General features: G+C 37.0%; 2 protein-coding genes across 2 annotated transcripts in view; one reads left to right on the top strand and one right to left on the bottom strand.

The window, feature by feature from the left end:
- LOC121956847 (MAPK regulated corepressor interacting protein 2-like) overlaps positions 1-8,465 on the top strand; it is a 40,671-nt gene extending 32,206 nt beyond the window's left edge. The window contains exon 5 of the mRNA XM_042505249.2: positions 8,011-8,465. Coding sequence (XP_042361183.1) covers positions 8,011-8,081 — 71 coding nt within the window. The 3' untranslated portion in view covers positions 8,082-8,465. The remainder of the gene's footprint in view (positions 1-8,010) is intronic.
- Positions 8,466-8,480: 15 nt separating this feature from the next.
- On the bottom strand, positions 8,481-18,558 carry trap1 (TNF receptor-associated protein 1). Its single transcript, XM_042505245.2, has 18 exons — positions 18,361-18,558; positions 16,693-16,863; positions 16,526-16,608; positions 16,293-16,433; positions 15,889-15,960; positions 15,589-15,749; positions 15,304-15,413; positions 15,142-15,215; positions 14,301-14,456; positions 14,004-14,124; positions 13,774-13,843; positions 12,588-12,735; positions 12,284-12,469; positions 11,265-11,403; positions 11,088-11,173; positions 10,793-10,938; positions 10,587-10,659; positions 8,481-9,366 (listed from the first exon to the last, which is right to left on the bottom strand). Exons 1-18 carry the CDS (start codon positions 18,479-18,481, stop codon positions 9,265-9,267), a joined length of 2,160 nt encoding a protein of 719 aa, XP_042361179.2. The 5' UTR covers positions 18,482-18,558; the 3' UTR covers positions 8,481-9,264.
- Positions 18,559-20,128: the final 1,570 nt, after the last annotated feature.

The raw sequence follows: 20,128 nt of genomic DNA, 5'->3' as shown, positions 1-20,128 counted from the left end.
TCTACAAGCTATTATATGCCGTTTTTATCCATTTTTAGGAGTGGTCCAATTTTGACTTTTTTCGACATACTATACTATTGCCTTCTTAGCCATTTTTTTGACATGCTAAATTATGATGTTTTTGGACTTTTTGGCCTTTATTTCAACTTTGTATACTATAACACAACTCTACAAGCTATTATATGACGTTTTTATCCATTTTAGGAGTGGTCCAATTTTGACTTTTTTCGACATACTATACTATTGCCTTCTTAGCCATTTTTTGACATGCTAAATTATGATGTTTTTGGACTTTTTTGGCCTTTTATTTCAACTTTGTATACTATAACACAACTCTACAAGCTATTATATGACGTTTTTATCCATTTTTAGGAGTGGTCCAATTTTGACTTTTTTCGACATACTATACTATTGCCTTCTTAGCCATTTTTTTGACATGCTAAATTATGATGTTTTTGGACTTTTTGGCCTTTATTTCAACTTTGTATACTATAACACAACTCTACAAGCTATTATATGACGTTTTAGCCATTTTAGGAGTGGTCCAATTTTGACTTTTTTCGACATACTATACTATTGCCTTCTTAGCCATTTTTTTGACATGCTAAATTATGATGTTTTTTGGACTTTTTTGGCCTTTATTTCAACTTTGTATACTATAACACAACTCTACAAGCTATTATATGACGTTTTTATCCATTTTTAGGAGTGGTCCAATTTTGACTTTTTTCGACATACTATACTATTGCCTTCTTAGCCATTTTTTTGACATGCTAAATTATGATGTTTTTGGACTTTTTGGCCTTTATTTCAACTTTGTATACTATAACACAACTCTACAAGCTATTATATGACGTTTTTATCCATTTTTAGGAGTGGTCCAATTTTGACTTTTTCGACATACTATACTATTGCCTTCTTAGCCATTTTTTTGACATGCTAAATTATGATGTTTTTTGGACTTTTTTGGCCTTTATTTCAACTTTGTATACTATAACACAACTCTACAAGCTATTATATGACGCTTTTAGCCATTTTTAGGAGTGGTCCAATTTTGACTTTTTTCGACATACTATACTATTGCCTTCTTAGCCATTTTTTGACATGCTAAATTATGATGTTTTTTTGGACTTTTTTGGCCTTTATTTCAACTTTGTATACTATAACACAACTCTACAAGCTATTATATGACGCTTTTAGCCATTTTTAGGAGTGGTCCAATTTTGACTTTTTTCGACATACTATACTATTGCCTTCTTAGCCATTTTTTTTGACATGCTACATTATTATTTTTTTTGACTTTTTTGGCCTTTTTTTTAAATTTTTTATACTAAAACACACCCCTACAAGTTATTATATGACGTTTTAGCCATTTTAGGAGCGGTCAAATTTTGACTTTTTCGACATACTATACTATTGCCTTCTTAGCCATTTTTTTGACATGCTAAATTATGATGTTTTTTGGACTTTTTTGGCCTTTATTTCAACTTTGTATACTATAACACAACTCTACAAGCTATTATATGACGTTTTTATCCATTTTTAGGAGTGGTCCAATTTTGACTTTTTCGACATACTATACTATTGCCTTCTTAGCCATTTTTTTGACATGCTAAATTATGATGTTTTTTGGACTTTTTTGGCCTTTATTTCAACTTTGTATACTATAACACAACTCTACAAGCTATTATATGACGCTTTTATCCATTTTTAGGAGTGGTCCAATTTTGACTTTTTTCGACATACTATACTATTGCCTTCTTAGCCATTTTTTTGACATGCTAAATTATGATGTTTTTTGGACTTTTTTGGCCTTTATTTCAACTTTGTATACTATAACACAACTCTACAAGCTATTATATGACGCTTTTAGCCATTTTTAGGAGTGGTCCAATTTTGACTTTTTCGACATACTATACTATTGCCTTCTTAGCCATTTTTTTGTCATGCTAATTTATGATTTTTTTTGGATTTTTTTGCCTTTTTTTTCAACTTTGTATACTATAACACAACTCTACAAGCTATTATATGACGTTTTCAGCCATTTTTAGGAGCGGTCAAATTTTGACTTTTTCGACATACTATACTATTGCCTTCTTAGCCATTTTTTTGACATGCTAAATTATGATGTTTTTTGGACTTTTTTGGCCTTTATTTCAACTTTGTATACTATAACACAACTCTACAAGCTATTATACGACGTTTTAGCCATTTTTAGGAGCGGTCCACTTTTGACTTTTTTCGACATACTATACTATTGCCTTCTTAGCCATTTTTTTGACATGCTAATTTATGATGTTTTTTGGACTTTTTTGGCCTTTATTTCAACTTTGTATACTATAACACAACTCTACAAGCTATTATATGACGTTTTTATCCATTTTTAGGAGTGGTCCAATTTTGACTTTTTTCGACATACTATACTATTGCCTTCTTAGCCATTTTTTTGACATGCTAAATTATGATGTTTTTTGGACTTTTTTGGCCTTTATTTCAACTTTGTATACTATAACACAACTCTACAAGCTATTATATTACGCTTTTATCCATTTTAGGAGTGGTCCAATTTTGACTTTTTGACATACTATACTATTGCCTTCTTAGCCATTTTTTGACATGCTAAATTATGATGTTTTTGGACTTTTTGGCCTTTATTTCAACTTTGTATACTATAACACAACTCTACAAGCTATTATATGACATTTTTATCCATTTTTAGGAGGGGTCAAATTTTGACTTTTTTCGACATACTATACTATTGCCTTACTATTGCCTTCTTAGCCATTTTTTTGACATGCTAAATTATGATGTTTTTTGGACTTTTTTGACCTTTATTTCAACTTTGTATACTATAACACAACTCTACAAGCTATTATATGACGTTTTTAGCCATTTTTAGGAGCGGTCCACTTTTGACTTTTTTCGACATACTATACTATTGCCTTCTTAGCCATTTTTTTGACATGCTAATTTATGATGTTTTTTGGACTTTTTTGGCCTTTATTTCAACTTTGTATACTATAACACAACTCTACAAGCTATTATATGCCGTTTTTATCCATTTTTAGGAGTGGTCCAATTTTGACTTTTTTCGACATACTATACTATTGCCTTCTTAGCCATTTTTTTGACATGCTAAATTATGATGTTTTTGGACTTTTTGGCCTTTTATTTCAACTTTGTATACTATAACACAACTCTACAAGCTATTATATTACGCTTTTATCCATTTTTAGGAGTGGTCCACTTTTGACTTTTTTCGACATACTATACTATTGCCTTCTTAGCCATTTTTTGACATGCTAAATTATGATGTTTTTGGACTTTTTGGCCTTTATTTCAACTTTGTATACTATAACACAACTCTACAAGCTATTATATGACGCTTTTATCCATTTTAGGAGTGGTCCAATTTTGACTTTTTCGACATACTATACTATTGCCTTCTTAGCCATTTTTTGACATGCTAAATTATGATGTTTTTTGGACTTTTTGGCCTTTATTTCAACTTTGTATACTATAACACAACTCTACAAGCTATTATATGACGTTTTCAGCCATTTTAGGAGCGGTCCAATTTTGACTTTTTTTCGACATACTATACTATTGCCTTCTTAGCCATTTTTTGACATGCTAAATTATGATGTTTTTTGGACTTTTTGGCCTTTATTTCAACTTTGTATACTATAACACAACTCTACAAGCTATTATATGACGTTTTATCCATTTTTAGGAGTGGTCCAATTTTGACTTTTTCGACATACTATACTATTGCCTTCTTAGCCATTTTTTGACATGCTAAATTATGATGTTTTTTGGACTTTTTTGGCCTTTATTTCAACTTTGTATACTATAACACAACTCTACAAGCTATTATATGACGTTTTTAGCCATTTTTAGGAGCGGTCCACTTTTGACTTTTTTCGACATACTATACTATTGCCTTCTTAGCCATTTTTTTGACATGCTAATTTATGATGTTTTTTGGACTTTTTTGGCCTTTATTTCAACTTTGTATACTATAACACAACTCTACAAGCTATTATATGACGCTTTTTATCCATTTTTAGGAGTGGTCCAATTTTGACTTTTTCGACATACTATACTATTGCCTTCTTAGCCATTTTTTGACATGCTAAATTATGATGTTTTTGGACTTTTTTGGCCTTTATTTCAACTTTGTATACTATAACACAACTCTACAAGCTATTATATGACGTTTTATCCATTTTAGGAGTGGTCCAATTTTGACTTTTTTCGACATACTATACTATTGCCTTCTTAGCCATTTTTTTGACATGCTAAATTATGATGTTTTTTGGACTTTTGGCCTTTTATTTCAACTTTGTATACTATAACACAACTCTACAAGCTATTATATGACATTTTTATCCATTTTTAGGAGGGGTCAAATTTTGACTTTTTTTGACATACTATACTATTGCCTTCTTAGCCATTTTTTTTGACATGCTAAATTATGATGTTTTTTGGACTTTTTTGGCCTTTATTTCCACTTTGTATACTATAACACAACTCTACAAGCTATTATATGACGTTTTTAGCCATTTTAGGAGTGGTCCAATTTTGACTTTTTTCGACATACTATACTATTGCCTTCTTAGCCATTTTTTTGACATGCTAAATTATGATGTTTTTTGGACTTTTTTGGCCTTTATTTCAACTTTGTATACTATAACACAACTCTACAAGCTATTATATGACATTTTTATCCATTTTTAGGAGGGGTCAAATTTTGACTTTTTTCGACATACTATACTATTGCCTTACTATTGCCTTCTTAGCCATTTTTTTGACATGCTAAATTATGATGTTTTTTGGACTTTTTTGACCTTTATTTCAACTTTGTATACTATAACACAACTCTACAAGCTATTATATGACATTTTTACCCATTTTATGAGGGGTCAAATTTTGACTTTTTTCGACATACTATACTATTGCCTTCTTAGCCATTTTTTGACATGCTAAATTATGATGTTTTTTGGACTTTTTTGGCCTTTATTTCAACTTTGTATACTATAACACAACTCTACAAGCTATTATATGACGTTTTTATCCATTTTTAGGAGGGGTCAAATTTTGACTTTTTTCGACATACTATACTATTGCCTTCTTAGCCATTTTTTTGACATGCTAAATTATGATGTTTTTTGGACTTTTTTGGCCTTTATTTCAACTTTGTATACTATTACACATCTCTACAAGCTATTTTAAGACGTTTTCAGCCATTTTCAGGAGCGGTCCACTTTTGACTTTTTTCGACATACTATACTATTGCCTTCTTAGCCATTTTTTTGACATGCTAAATTATGATGTTTTTTGGACTTTTTTGGCCTTTATTTCAACTTTGTATACTATAACACAACTCTACAAGCTATTATATGACGTTTTTATCCATTTTTAGGAGTGGTCCAATTTTGACTTTTTTCGACATACTATACTATTGCCTTCTTAGCCATTTTTTTGACATGCTAAATTCTGATGTTTTTTGGACTTTTTTGGCCTTTATTTCAACTTTGTATACTATAACACAACTCTACAAGCTATTATATGACATTTTTATCCATTTTAGGAGGGGTCAAATTTTGACTTTTTTCGACATACTATACTATTGCCTTCTTAGCCATTTTTTTGACATGCTAAATTATGATGTTTTTTGGACTTTTTTGGCCTTTATTTCAACTTTGTATACTATAACACAACTCTACAAGCTATTATATGACATTTTTATCCATTTTTAGGAGGGGTCAAATTTTGACTTTTTTTGACATACTATACTATTGCCTTCTTAGCCATTTTTTTTGACATGCTAAATTATGATGTTTTTTGGACTTTTTTGGCCTTTATTTCAACTTTGTATACTATAACACAACTCTACAAGCTATTATATGATCGTTTTCAGCCATTTTTAGGAGCGGTCCACTTTTGACTTTTTTCGACATACTATACTATTGCCTTCTTAGCCATTTTTTGACATGCTAAATTATGATGTTTTTTGGACTTCTTTGACCTTTATTTCAACTTTCTATACTATAACACATCTTTACAAGCTAATATATGACATTTTCAGCCATTTTCAGGAGCGGTCAAATTTTGACTTTTTTCGACATACTATACTATTGCCTTTTTTGGCCATTTTTTCGACATGTTAAATTACGATGTTTTTGGACTTTTTTGGCCTTTATTTCCACTTTGTATACTATAACACATCTTTACAAGCTATTATATGACGTTTTTAGCCATTTTTTGGAGTGGTCAAATTTTGACTTTTTTCGACATACTATACTATTGCCTTCTTAGCCATTTTTTTGACATGCTAAATTATGATGTTTTTTGGACTTTTTTGGCCTTTATTTCAACTTTGTATACTATAACACAACTCTACAAGCTATTATATGACGTTTTTAGCCATTTTTAGGAGTGGTCCAATTTTTACTTTTTTCGACATACTATACTATTGCCCTTTCGGCCATTTTTTCAACATGCTAAATTATGATTTTTTTTTGACTTTCTGGACCTTTATTTCCACTTTGTATACTATATCGCATCTCTACAAACTATTATATGATGTTTTTAGCCATTTTTAGGAGTGGTCAAATTTTGACTTTTTTTGACATACTATACTATTACCTTCTTAGCCATTTTTTTGACATGCTAAATTATGAGGTATTTTGGACTTCTATGGCCTTTATTCCCACTTTGTATACTATGACGCATCTCTACAAGCTATTATATTTCGACATACTATACTATTGCCCTTTTGGCCATTTATCGACATGCTAAAATATGATGTTTTTGGACGTTTTTGGCCTTCATTTCCACTTTTTATGCAATGACGCATCTGTGTAAACTATTATATTTCGTTTCCAGCCATTTTTAGGAGTGGCCAAATTTTGACTTTTTTCGACATACTATACTATTGCCCTTTTGTACATTGTTTTGACATGTAAAATTTTTAGATGTTTGGCCTTTTTTGGTCTTCATTTCCACTTTGAATACTAAGACGCATCTCTACAAGCTATTATATGTTGTTTTCAGCCATTTTTAGAGCAGATTAGAGTGAAGATTTGAATTTTTTGAATTTTTTCGACATACATACAAAAAGGCAATAGTATACCATGTCGAAAAGTAGGCGGAAACGTCAGTCTCAAAGTGGCTGAAAACAACACAGAATATCGACATATAATAGGTTGTTTAGATAAATCATAGTGTACAAAGTGGGAATTAAGGTAAAAAAAGGCCAAAAACTGATCCTAAAAATGTTTGATTACGACAGAGAATAGCTTGTATTATTATTATTGCCTTCTTGGCCATTTTTTTGACATGCTAAATGATGAGGTGTATGGCCTTTTTTGTCTTTATTCCCACTTTGCATACTATGATGCGTCGCTACAAGCAAATATATGTTCTTTTCAGACATTTTTAAGAGCAGTCAAAATTTGAATTTTTTCGACATACGTACCAACATACTACACTATTGGCTTTTTGTTTTCCTAAAAATGGCTGAAAACGTTCTATAATAACATGTAGAGACGCGTCATAGCATACAAAGTGGGAATAAAGGCCAAAAAAGCCCTAAAACTTCATCCTTTTGCATGTCAAAAAATGGTCAAGAAGGCAATAGTACAGTGTGTCGAAAAAAGTCAAATTTTGAGCGCTCCTAAAAATGGCTGAAAACGAGAAGAGCTTCATAGTCGAGACGCGTCATAGTATTCGAAGTGGAAAAGTTAAGGCGTCAATATTAAAAGTGTTCTAAATCCAAAGTGTAAATTGTCAAAAATTACCCAAAAACGTCATAGTATAGTATTTCTCTCAAAAATCACCAAAAACGTCATAGTTTAGTATGCCACCGGAGGCCACAGGTTCAATGCTGGCCCCTGCTGCATGTTATTCCCTCTCTCTCCCCCTTTCACACTTAAGCTGTCCTGTCTGAATAAAGGCAAAAAAGCCCCAAAATAATCCTAATGTTTTTATTTTTTTGTTTTTCAGACTTTGTACCCCTAGATCTGGATGAATGGTGGGCCCAGCGTTTCCTAGCCAATATAGACAAGCTGTCCTGACACTCTTTTGGCATTTGGGGATCTTAACGGACGTCAGGAAGTGAGATCTGAGGAAGGATGTCTTATAAAGGAGTGGAAGTCTGGGCAGGAGGTATGATATGCCCTGATTTGGTTCAAATGGAAGGACAGCGCTGGGACGCTTACATAGAAACCACAGACAATGACTTATAGCTCGCGTTTTGACTACATTTCATCTCTCAATATTCAGTCAGGATCAGACTGCACAGTGGAGGACATCTAAAAGTTGAGGTTTCTTTCATATTTGTACCCTCACAATGTAAATGTCATGTTACTTTGAAATGCAGTAAAATTCTATTTTCAAGAAGCTGTGTTTGAATCTTTTTGGTTGTTTGACCTTATTTGATCATGCATACAGGAAACCAACAGCTCAATAAACGCTTATACAGTATTTTGAATCGGTTTTATTGGATTCTCTGGTACTTTAATACCAATGTCGAGAAGCCTATTTTGACCACTGACAGATGACAAATTACATTTGCAACTCATAAACCATCTACAAATATTTGTTTCCGTTTGAAGCTGTTCAAAAAAGTTTTTCAGCTATTCAGCTCCACATACTCCGCAAAAGTGAACAGAAAATATTAAATAATGTGAAAACAATTTTGGAGGGCTCATAAAAAAGAAGCAACAAAAAAAATATTAAAACGTTACCAGCTTCATTTAGCAGTGAGGAAATTTTACATCTCTGATTATGCTGTAATTAGTTTCAAAGCACTGATGCAAAATTCAGAATGAAACTCTGTTGACCTGTGACACCGTATTTCACCAGGATTTTGAAATGTGAATCTAGAAATCAGATTTACTCACTGCACTTTTGGCCTGACAAACTTTATAAAGTATCTCACTTCTTTCCCTCTTCATCTTTACATTGTTTGTGGCTGGTTTCCATCCAGATTATTCAGGATGTGGAAAACATTGTGCCTGATTAAGTAATGTTGAACACACGGCATGAAGACGTGTTTATGGAGAAGCTTACAGCAGTTCACCTTCAGTCCATCTTTATGTGCTCTCCATAAGGGGGAATGGGATGGGATTTTATGGCTCCAGATGAACAAAGGCCTTCACACAAACTGCAGTCCTTCAGCTTTGTACGTGTTTCAGTCTGCAGGCCACTATCATCCAAACCATGTCAGTCTGCATTGTTCATGTCTGTGAGCAGCTCTCAGTGCTTCTCCAGGGCTTTAGTCAGCAGATCATTAAGGCGGGAAATCATTGGTCGGGGATCGTCGTTCAGGCCTGCTGTGATCATGGCGTTGTCATAGATCTATAAAATATAGATAAAAAAATTAAAGCTGCAAGCAGCGATGAACGGGCCCTCACACCCCCACGCATGTCGGGGTTCCTTACGGGACTCCGACTTACACAGTTGCTTATCTCTGTGAAAGTCAAACAATACACGCAGAGAGTTTGGACCCTCGAGTGAGATATTTCACATGGTGTAGTATTTCCAGTGGCCACTGGGTGGCAGTGGAGGGGACAAAATTTCCAAGAAATCTTGTTGTACATCATTTATAGACGAAACAATGTAAATATCCTGTAAATCCAATAATCAATCCAATCAATCCAATCCAATTGTCCCTCAAGGCTTACTTCCTGTTGCCAGTAGGTGGCGCTATTACGACTAGTGAAAATTCTCATACAGATGAGTTCAGGGGGGGACCGTTATCATACCTATGAAGTTTCAGGCAGATTGGACAATGTACACCAACATTACAACAATTTCTTGTTTTATGGCGAGAGATAGATGTTGTACGCCACATCGCGGGAAAACTGTAAACACTTTGCACGGACCTGTGATAACTTTTCATCACAAGGGGTTGAGAAAGGACACACCAATTCTGGAGTCGGTCAGATTAATACTGTGGGACAAGATGGCAAAAGTACGAGGGCCGAAATCAACAAAAATTCAAAATGGCCTGTACCGAATTGTGTACAGAATGTACCAAAGTGTACCGTATGAAATACCGTATTTCATAATTGCAGGTGAAACTGGTCATTGGGGCTACACGTAGGGGGGTGCTGTGGAGCGATTTTTCATCGCCTCTTTCTGAAACCACCAAAATACGAATTTTTTTGCCAAGCGTGACAAGCATAATAGCTTTCATTAGTTTTTGAGCATGTTTAGACCTCCAAAAATGCCATTCATTTGGCAGAAAAATAATTCCTTGCATTCCAAGGGGGTCCTCGCACCGTTTGTTGCTCGGGCCCTACGTGGCAAATTGCACTGAAACGACTTCAAGGCAATTAGCAAACACTTTTAAGAAAACTTATACCCTAAAAATGGTTCATGACATGATGTCATAAGTGAAAGACTAGGGAGCATTACCAATTTTACTCAGCGTTTCTCACTGTAATTATATGGATATTGTTACCGTCACAAATTGTGAAAATGTTTCATGATAGGTAAGACTTTTCCCATAATGAAGTTTCGTACTATTCAGTAAAACTCTACTAATATGAGAGAATATTTTCCTCTAACAGTACCTGTTCCAGTAGGAGTCCGGCCAGTTCAGAGTTTGTGTCCTTCAGTGCATGCAGCTTCTTGATCAGATCGTGTCTACAGAGGGTTCAAAAAGATATATTTAGAGATGAACACAAACAATTTTTTGTTAAAGTAATGCCACATTTTTTTTCCTTCTAGTAAAATCCATTCCACACACGCACACGCACACACACACACGCTGTCTCACCCTGCATTGATCTCCAGTGTGGGCTGCAGTATCTGAGCTCTCTCCTCAGGGGTGCGAGCCAGCTGCTGGGTGCGAAGGAAGTGGCGTGCAGCACCCATCTCCAGCACTGTGATCATAGCGGGGTGGGTGTCCAGCCGAGGAGTCAGCTATGGCCAGATGAGAAAAAAAAATATTATACATGTGACATATTTCAGGCTGGAATTGAACATTTGCACAATTATTCAAATTCATGACTGAGCTGATTTCTTGTCAGGAAAACACTTTTGAGGCCTTGACTCACTAGTCTCAGCTTTACCTTTATGTTCGTGACTCTGGGGCCCAAAGCGTTCTTCATCCAGGACATCAGGTCGTCGGCTTGCTCCTGCGTCAGACGCTCAGAGGCTGAAAAGAGAGAAAAAAATCACAGCCTTGACGGTGACGTTTTCCTGCCACACTGCTCAGCTTTAACTGGAGATATGAGACAAAAGCGAACCAGGTTTGCTGTCCTCAAACTTCTCCTCCTTATAGTGATCCACCACGATGTCGGTCTCCACTGAGATCATCTTCTTCTTGTCGAACTCCCTGAGGTGGAGCAGCGTCAGCTCGTCAAACTGCTCGTAGCAGAACAGCACCTGCACGTACATGAAAGAGACTTTAAATTTCCACAGCAGCTTTCATCCAAACTGACCAGTTTTTCATAGAGATGTGTGTGAATAGTCGACTAGACGGTTAAACGTTGCTGCCCTCTGCAGTCAGTGCCAGAATTACTAGTCGGTATTATTGAAGCCTAGATCGACATGCAAGAGTGGCTCTGAGCATCAGTGGTTCTCTTTCTCTCTTTCACACACACAAACACACTCATGCACTATCAGACTCAAGGGTGGAATAACGAACACACGACCGTTAGAAATCCGCAGCCCTCCGTGGGCGTTCGATGCCTAAAGTTTGTTACCCTCACACAAACACTTGTGCCAGCTGGATGTCTTCCTGCTCTGCTGAATGACAGAGGAGCTTTAGGCAGATGGGAGATCCCAATGAGCCTGGACACGTGTGTGTGTGTGTGTGTGTGTGTGTGTGTGTGTTTGGCTGCTTGCTGCTCTGCTTGCGCACTCATGCATGAGAGAGTTACTGCGAGTGGGTGTGTGTTTTTTCCAATGGAGATGAGTCAGGACGTTTCATAAATGATATTAAGTTTTTAGTGAGTTGTCGTCATGTTTTGTAGGATTATGTGCAATGCTCATAATGCAGTGTAAAATGTCACACATTTCAGTGGCATTTAAAACACAATTTGGCTATTAAAAAATATGAAGAACTATTTCAAAGGGCTCTTATATTTCTGACAATGATTTCGATTGAATTTCAACAGTTTTCCAGACTTGTCAGCTGGTTCGTTTAACGTTCGTTTAAACGTCAGGCACACTGATCATTTTGAACATCGCCATAAATTATTTCTTTAAATGTATCATTTTATGTATTATATATCATAAGTAAACAACCCTGCCACTCTCTTACCTCCATGTCTTTCTTTTTCATGGCTTCGTAGTAGGGGGAGTGCTCTGCAAGATGACGGTTTGGGGCGCACAGGTAGTAGATGTTGCGCGTGCCGGCCTTCATGCGGGAGGAGTACTCAATGAGATTGGTGAGCTGGCCCGCTGGCAGAGCAGAGGACTCAAACCTCAACAGCTTTGCAATATCCTCCTGTGGAAGGAAAGCATGGAGGGTCAAACAGTGCTGCAATCGTATTTAAGACACCATATGTCAGCCGTTTTTAACGTTGGCCACATTTGTAAGAAGTTGTTTGCTTTCTCAAAGTCACCTTGACGTCCTGCTCCTGGGTGGTAACGATGCCCTCCCTCATGAAGAGGCCATAGTCCTCAAAGAATTTGTTGTACTTTTCAGGCTCCTTCTTGCTCTGGTCCAGCAGGAAGCGGATTACCCTCTGCTGCAGGACGTCACGGAGCTTCCTGAAGCCAGAGATGATGGCGAAAAGATTAATCTATGAGTCAATATGAGAGTACAGGATTGAGAAATGTGTAAATTTATGAGTAAATACTAAAATGCAGATTTTGATGATAGAAAGTAACTGTGAATCCTCATTGGAATCGAAATATAAGCAGGACATTAGCAGCCTGTCATCCAATCCACACTGACTCCGTCTTCCATTAACGTCTCAGCCGTCTGTCAGCAGCAGCTCCAGGGGAGCTGAGTCGACAGTGCTAAGGCTGACTGACGGCAGAAATTTAGTGAAACAAAAAGGTTTTCACGTCAGCTCCATGGAAAAAAATAACTACATCGGGGGTTTTTTTTGTGTCGATTCATGAATTTTATTTTCCCGCCACATCGTGGTGAATAAGGGGAATCTGCCTGCAGTGAAACAGGTAAGCTCAGACAGAGACTAAATCCATCAAGATAACTTTAATATGTTCAAAACACATAAACAGTAGGCTATTTGTGTGATTTATCCCTTTAAAACCTGAGCAAATTGGTTTGATGGGGAGAAGGCAATGAGAAACCCAACGAGGCATAGAACAAAAATTAACAAAAAGTTACAAGAAAATCACCTGAAAATAAACGAGAAAAAACGTGAAAAGCAAACATGAAAATGACGTGGAAAAGGTGCTGATAAAAATGTTTTATTTGACATATTTTATTGTGTTTTTTCTGTAACATTATTTTAAATAAAATCATGATTATAAATATAATTTTTGACATTTTTACCCTTTTCTTGAACAATTTTCTAATCCCCTCCTTTTTAGAAATATTTTTAGGCAATGTCTTTTTACTAAGTTCTTGCCATTTGAGGGACATTTCTAGCCCAGTTGGCCTTTTAAAGAAACTGATATTGATCCAGGTTGCTGTACAGATTAGGTTTCCCTAAATGCAAGAAAAATAGACTTTAAGAGCAACACAAAACAGCGACAGAGACGTTATTGTACCTTAAACACAGATAGAAACAAAAAAAACGACAGTTTCACAGTCAACAGTGCAATCTCATATTGTACCTGATGAGGGCGCTCTCCTGCAGCAGCTCTCTGCTCAGATTCAGTGGGATGTCCTCACTGTCCACCACACCTGTATACACACACACACACAGTAATTTAATTCAGAAAATCAAAGTGAAAAACAAATTTTTTTTCTTTCATTTAAAAAAAATCATGCATTCAAACACAGAAAAGAGTAAAAACAAGCAGCTCCACCACGAGCAGGTGGAGACACTCGGGAGGTTTCAGACCTCGGAGGAAACGCAGCCACTTGGGCAGGATGTCAGTCGCCTTGGTTTGGATCAGGACCTTCCTGCTGTACAGAGCCACGCTGGAGCCCATCTCCCTGCTCACGTCAAACATGCTCGGCTTCTGTTGATGAATAAACTTTTCTTAATAAAACCCAACTTTGTTTTTACTCACCGTCACAGAAGCAGTATTCTGTCAGAGAAGAGAACATGATCTTTAACACAGTTTGGCTTTCTTCTAGATTTTGAGATTTTGATTACACACAAACTAAAAAAAACACCCGGTCAAGAGCTGCTCACCGTGTCAGGGATATAAAAGATGCTGCGGATGTTGAGCGGGGCGTCGGCGCGGTAGTGTAGCGTGTAGCGGGGCTTGTCGTAAGCCTGGGCGACATAACGGTAGAACTCCTCGTGCTGCCAGTCACTAATTTCCTTGGGCTCCATCATCCACAAGGCCTGATGGAAAATAGAGGTCAAAAAACAATTGATAAAAAGAAAAAAAAAATCCCAAAATCCCAGATCAATATATGTGATGATGTGATATCTAACTCCAGATTTATTCTACAGCTCAGACTGTATATTCAACAATCAAAAAACTTTAATTTAAGGTTCACAGCGGGGCACAATGTGAACATGTCAGCAGTAGTGAATTATTATTATTTATGACGTCTACATTTTTAGAAATACATTCTATATGTTGAAATTGTGACCTGAATTGTGACAATGTGTGCAAAAAAAACTAAAAAAAATTTTTAAAGTGAAGTCTGCAGAGACAGAGGTGTCATCAAATAACATGGGCGACTCAATTTTTGAAAAGATTGGAATTTAAAATCTGCCTTAAAAGCTCACCTGAGCCTGACCTGATGTTCAATACTAGTGAGGTGTTCGGTTAAAAACTGTCCAACAGTGAAGTGTCGATGAGATGACACTTCTTGTTTCTGTTCCCATAATTTGGTTGCATTATTACGTGGCCATGCAGTGTTTAGGGTGCAGGTTTTTTGGTGTTGCTGCAGAAAAACAGCTGCACCAGTCGAACAAAGTTCTTCTGGATTCATACGATGCATTTTCTGAGTCTTTGCAGTCATTCACTTAAAGTGTTTCAATTAAAACCGATAAAAATTTCTGCATCAGAGAGACTCACCTGCAGAGTGTTGAGCCTGCGTCCGTTCAGGAAGATGGGGAAGCTGACAAAGTTGCTGTACTTTGTTACAACCTCTGAAAGACATAAAACAGCTTGTAAGCACATCGAGCGATGCTGCACGAATGTGTTTAATCGTTATAAAAGCGGCTCCGGCAATTATACCTTTAACTCTGTCCTCAATGGAAAACTCTTTGCAGTCTTCTTTGAGGTGCAGCACGATCTTCGTTCCCTGTTGAACACCACTGGCTTCAGCGATCTCAAAAACTCCAGAGCTGAAAAAAAAAGAAGAAAAAAAAAGAAAGAAAATGACAGAGAATGTCACATTATGTTTTGGTTATTTCACAGACGTATGAACACACTCTTTGGAAATTTCTCTTTTCCTACACTTGATGTTGAAATAAAAGACTCCTTAATTTCTCTTTTCCCTATCTCGTCTCTTCCTCTCACCCGTCTGAGGACCACTTGTATCCGGGGGCGCCAGGCTCAGCAGACCGGGAGTAGACATCAACGCGGTCGGCGACCATGAAGGCAGAGTAGAATCCAACACCGAACTGACCAATGATGGTGCTGCTGGCCTCCGCCTGGTTCTGCAGGGCATCCAAAAACGCCTGCAGAGTGGAGGACAGATGATGATTGTGACAGAAAGAAGAAAGTGCGTCGTAATCACAACTTTAACATCCACAGATATATTCAGATGGATTAACTGGATTGTTTATTATATCGACACCGTCTGTGGAAGAAAATCACCTTGGAACCGGAGCGAGCAATCGTCCCCAGGTTAGCAACCAGCTCCTCTTGGTTCATCCCCACTCCTGTGTCCTGTTAGAGCACAGAAAAGCAGTCAGAGATAACGGGTGACCCTGGGTGAAAAATCATTTGAACGCTATCTGACGTACACAGGGGCGCACATGAGACAAATTGAGGGGAGAGGACGCAATTGCCAGTTTTGAGGGGTGCAATGGAAAATATTATGAGTATTGTGTAACAAATTACTGTTTGCAGGGAGTAATAAATAAGTAATATTCTAACTTTTGAGGAGAGTAACAAATAATAAATCACATATTTTTGAGTAACAAGCCTAACCCTGGTTTCCGTTAGATTTTACAAAATGGACAAAACCTCATTCAGAATGCGCTCAGTCACGATTATACCTGAATGGTGAAGGTACCCTTGGCACCATCGGTCTGCAGGTGGACCTCCATCTGAGCCGTTTCACCACCTGCTGTCATCAGTTTGTGGCGCAGTTTTTCCAGAGCGTCACTGCCGTTTGAGATCAGCTCCCTGATGAACACCTTGCGGATGCGGAAAAGAAGAATATAGTTTATATGCTGAAATGTTAGTCACGCAAAGTTGTAGATTCTTCCTCACTCACAAACCCTCTCACCTCTTTCTCTGAGTACAAGGACCTGGCAACGATGTCCAGCAGTTTTTTCGTCTCAGCCTGAAATTCATGTTTGGATGAGCTACCTGCGTGAATCAGGGAGAACAACATTCAGATTATCTTAAATCCCTGACAGTCGAGGAGCAGAATGTCTGCAGCAGGTACGGCACCTTGTACGGACTCTGTGTCACTGATGATGGTGTGCAGAGGCTCTTCTTCAGGCTCTTTCTCGGCCTCCTGGGTGCTGTAGTAAGACTGCTGGCTGAAGCTGAGGCACGACCGCTGGGAGCTCCACGCTCTGGGCCGACCGCTCCACCTCTGCAGCTGTCCAACCTGAAGGTCTGAAGACAGGAGGAGTCAGCTGGTGGGGCTTCACAAGGAGGCCGCGGTTTAAACATTTTCGCCTTTTTTGGATGTTAATTTAACTTTTAATAGCGTCTTTAAATTAAACAACTCCGTGTCACAGAGGAAACAGACCAGACGAGTGAAACTGCCTGAGGGAATTTTTTTTGGGACGTGTTGGGAACAGTATATGATTCAAGTGACCGCACATAAGTTTGTTTGTTTTCCCTTCAGTCCGGAAGTCATGACTATAAAATTAAAGTGTGGGTAAATTTAAAAAGTGTGAGTGTTTATCTATATTTTGAGCTTAGAATCTCACTGGATTGGGCATTGCTATACTTTGATCAAACTGATTTCATGTGCAGGTTACATCACATTTCAAGCAAAAGTCTTCAGAAGATAATCAGAGTCCCTGGTCATCCATTAAATGCATTATTGACAAGATATTTCTATCCATCATATGCTCTAAGAACAGAGATTTTCCATTACATAACACATATCTGTTATTCCAAAGAGGAGTCTGGTGAGGAGTGAAGTGTACAGCACAACAGTACCTGCTTGTGAAGTGAGGACAGTTTTTTCAATCTGAAAATCACATTTGAGAATAAACTCTATACTTCCTAGCTTTATAAACAACCCTCTGGAGAGACAGTACCTCGTGGAGTTTGTGTTCATCCAGAAAGTTTTTAACCATTTCAATTTTAATGCAGCATTAAAACATTCAAAATCAATTGCTTGTAAAGCACCATCTTTAAAATAGTCCAGTTCTGGGTTTTTTTTTTTGATGTAGTGGACTTTGTTTTTCCAGATGAATGATTTATTGTTTATGAATTATTGGGTATGGCTGTTGAGCATGCAGGATAAATTCATCTCGCTAAAGATTCCACATTAGTCAGGTATGTCCGTCCAAAAACTGTCAGGTCCCTTTGACGCCACATATTTGGAAAATGAGCTTTTTCTGCTTCCTGTGCCACTGAGCAGCTCTCATTACTTCCCAATAATACATCCATGATACTGACCACCATAACACATCCACGGTACAGAGCACCATAATACATCTACGGTACAGACCACCATAATACATCTATGGTACAGATCACCATAATACATCTATGGTACAGACCACTATAATACATCCATGGTATAGACCACCATAATACATCTATGGTACAGATCACCATAATACATCTACGGTACAGACCACCATAATACATCTACGGTACAGACCACCATAATACATCTACGGTACAGATCACCATAATACATCTACGGTACAGACCACCATAATACATCTACGGTACAGATCACCATAATACATCCACGGTAGAGACCACCATAATACATCTACGGTACAGACAGTCTCATTACTTCACCACTCCGTGAAGGTAGCATTTAGCCGCAGCAGAGTTTACTTGACTGTGATCTTGCTGCTGTCAGCTGCCGGCTAGGCTAACTCGGCTAGCTAACAAACACACACACACACACACACATCTTACCACCAGTGAAGGAGCGCGAGGTAGCTCGGCTGCTCAGTCCTCGTGCACATGCCGTGAGTCGTGAGTTGGTCCTTTGAGAGGAACCGAGGACGAACCGGGCCAGTGTGAGACAGCGGGACATGACGAGAAGGACAAGACAGGTCGGCGGACTGACCGAGCGAGGAACACACGCCGCGTACGACTGTAGCACTGGAAGGACCCGAAGCGTGATGACGTCACATGACGTCCATGACACTGCCTGACGAAAAGTGGAAATTTCTCCACTTCGGTACTTAAGTGTATCATTTAATTTTGCATATATGCATTTAAAAAACAAAACAAAACACCGAATATCATGTATTTCAATTTATACTGTTTATTTGGTACTCCACTACTTTATTATTTGACGTGGATTCATTTTAGTTCTTAATTTGCCCTTCAAGGTCAAACCAAAGACCAGTGATACCCAATATATAACTTAAAAGCCACATCAGCCTTACTGGGATCAATGGTTAGAGAGGACGAGTACTCTCGGTTCTCTCCCGAGGCGGCTTTGTATTGAATGAATTTAAGTTTTGATAAAAATGTCCACAGAAACTTTCTATAAATCCCTTGAAACCTGAGCAAATTGGCTTGGTTTCTTTCAAAATCATGGGAAGAAAGCAATTTAACACAAAATTAACCAAAACATTTAATTACCTGAAAATTAGCCACAAAAAAAGAAAAGGAAGACAGAAAGACAATAAAAAGATGCATAAAAAAACAGAGAAGGAAATAATGAAATGAAAATAATGACTCTGAACATAATTTTAAATATGTAATTATTATAATTATGTATTTATTTTTTGTGACTTTTTCACCTAGTTTTATTTATTTTTTTGCAATTTGCATGACATTGCTTGACAAGTTGTTCATTACCTTTTCCCTCATGTCTTTGAAAAAGCAATCAAACCAATTTGCCTAAGATTCAAAGGTTCAAATTATGAGATTTGCGTCTGAAAGAAAAAGGGTTGTATTGGAACCTATGAGTCTATCCTTTATAAACATGCCCACTTTATGCCAGTCCTGTGCAGCTTTTTGCTGTCATCTGATTCCTTATCAAGATAATTTGGTAAGAACTGATTTACCTTTGCAATATGGCTTTCAAAACTGTTTTGAAATGCAAAATAATGGAATTGAAAACATGAGATTAAAAATGGGATTGATTGCATTTAAAAACAAATAAAATTCTGCGATTAAGTGCAGTTTAAAAATGAGTTGTTTAACAGCACTTCCTTAAAGATGATTTTAAGCCAAAAATAAGACTGATGTTTGGACTTTTTTTTATCAAGCACTGCAGATCAGTATGACAGTGAGTATATATGTGGTCCCATGCAGATGTAGGTTTTATATGGAATATGGTCATCAGCGTAAATTAGGTTAATCTATATTTTACTTAAGATAAATGCAAGTATAGTGAAAAGCCAGTACTAGGTTCAGTGGTAGGTTTAAAACATTTTATCATCAGAAAATAGAGGTGGGAATAACCAGAGGCCCCATGATATAATATTACCACTATACTTTCACTATGCTTTTTACTTTAACACCATTTTTCTGTCTATTTTGATATTTTAATCATTTTTGGGAGTAATTTGTTGAGTACAAATGTGTGACATTTGATGGTTCCAGCTTCTCGGTGCACAGAATTGATGTCACAGCTGAGTCTTACTTTTTCGAGCATTTTCAAGTGTGATTGATTGAATAATTGAGAAAATAATCTGCAGATTAATTATTAAATAAAACACATCAC

The sequence above is a fragment of the Plectropomus leopardus genome, chromosome 18 (assembly GCF_026936395.1).
Source record: "Plectropomus leopardus strain MGB_pleo_1.0 chromosome 18, ASM2693639v1, whole genome shotgun sequence".
In the NCBI taxonomy this organism is placed as follows: domain Eukaryota; kingdom Metazoa; phylum Chordata; class Actinopteri; order Perciformes; family Serranidae; genus Plectropomus; species Plectropomus leopardus.
The sequence above is the reverse complement of the archived record's forward strand: the minus strand, read 5'-3'. Positions and strand labels throughout refer to the sequence as shown.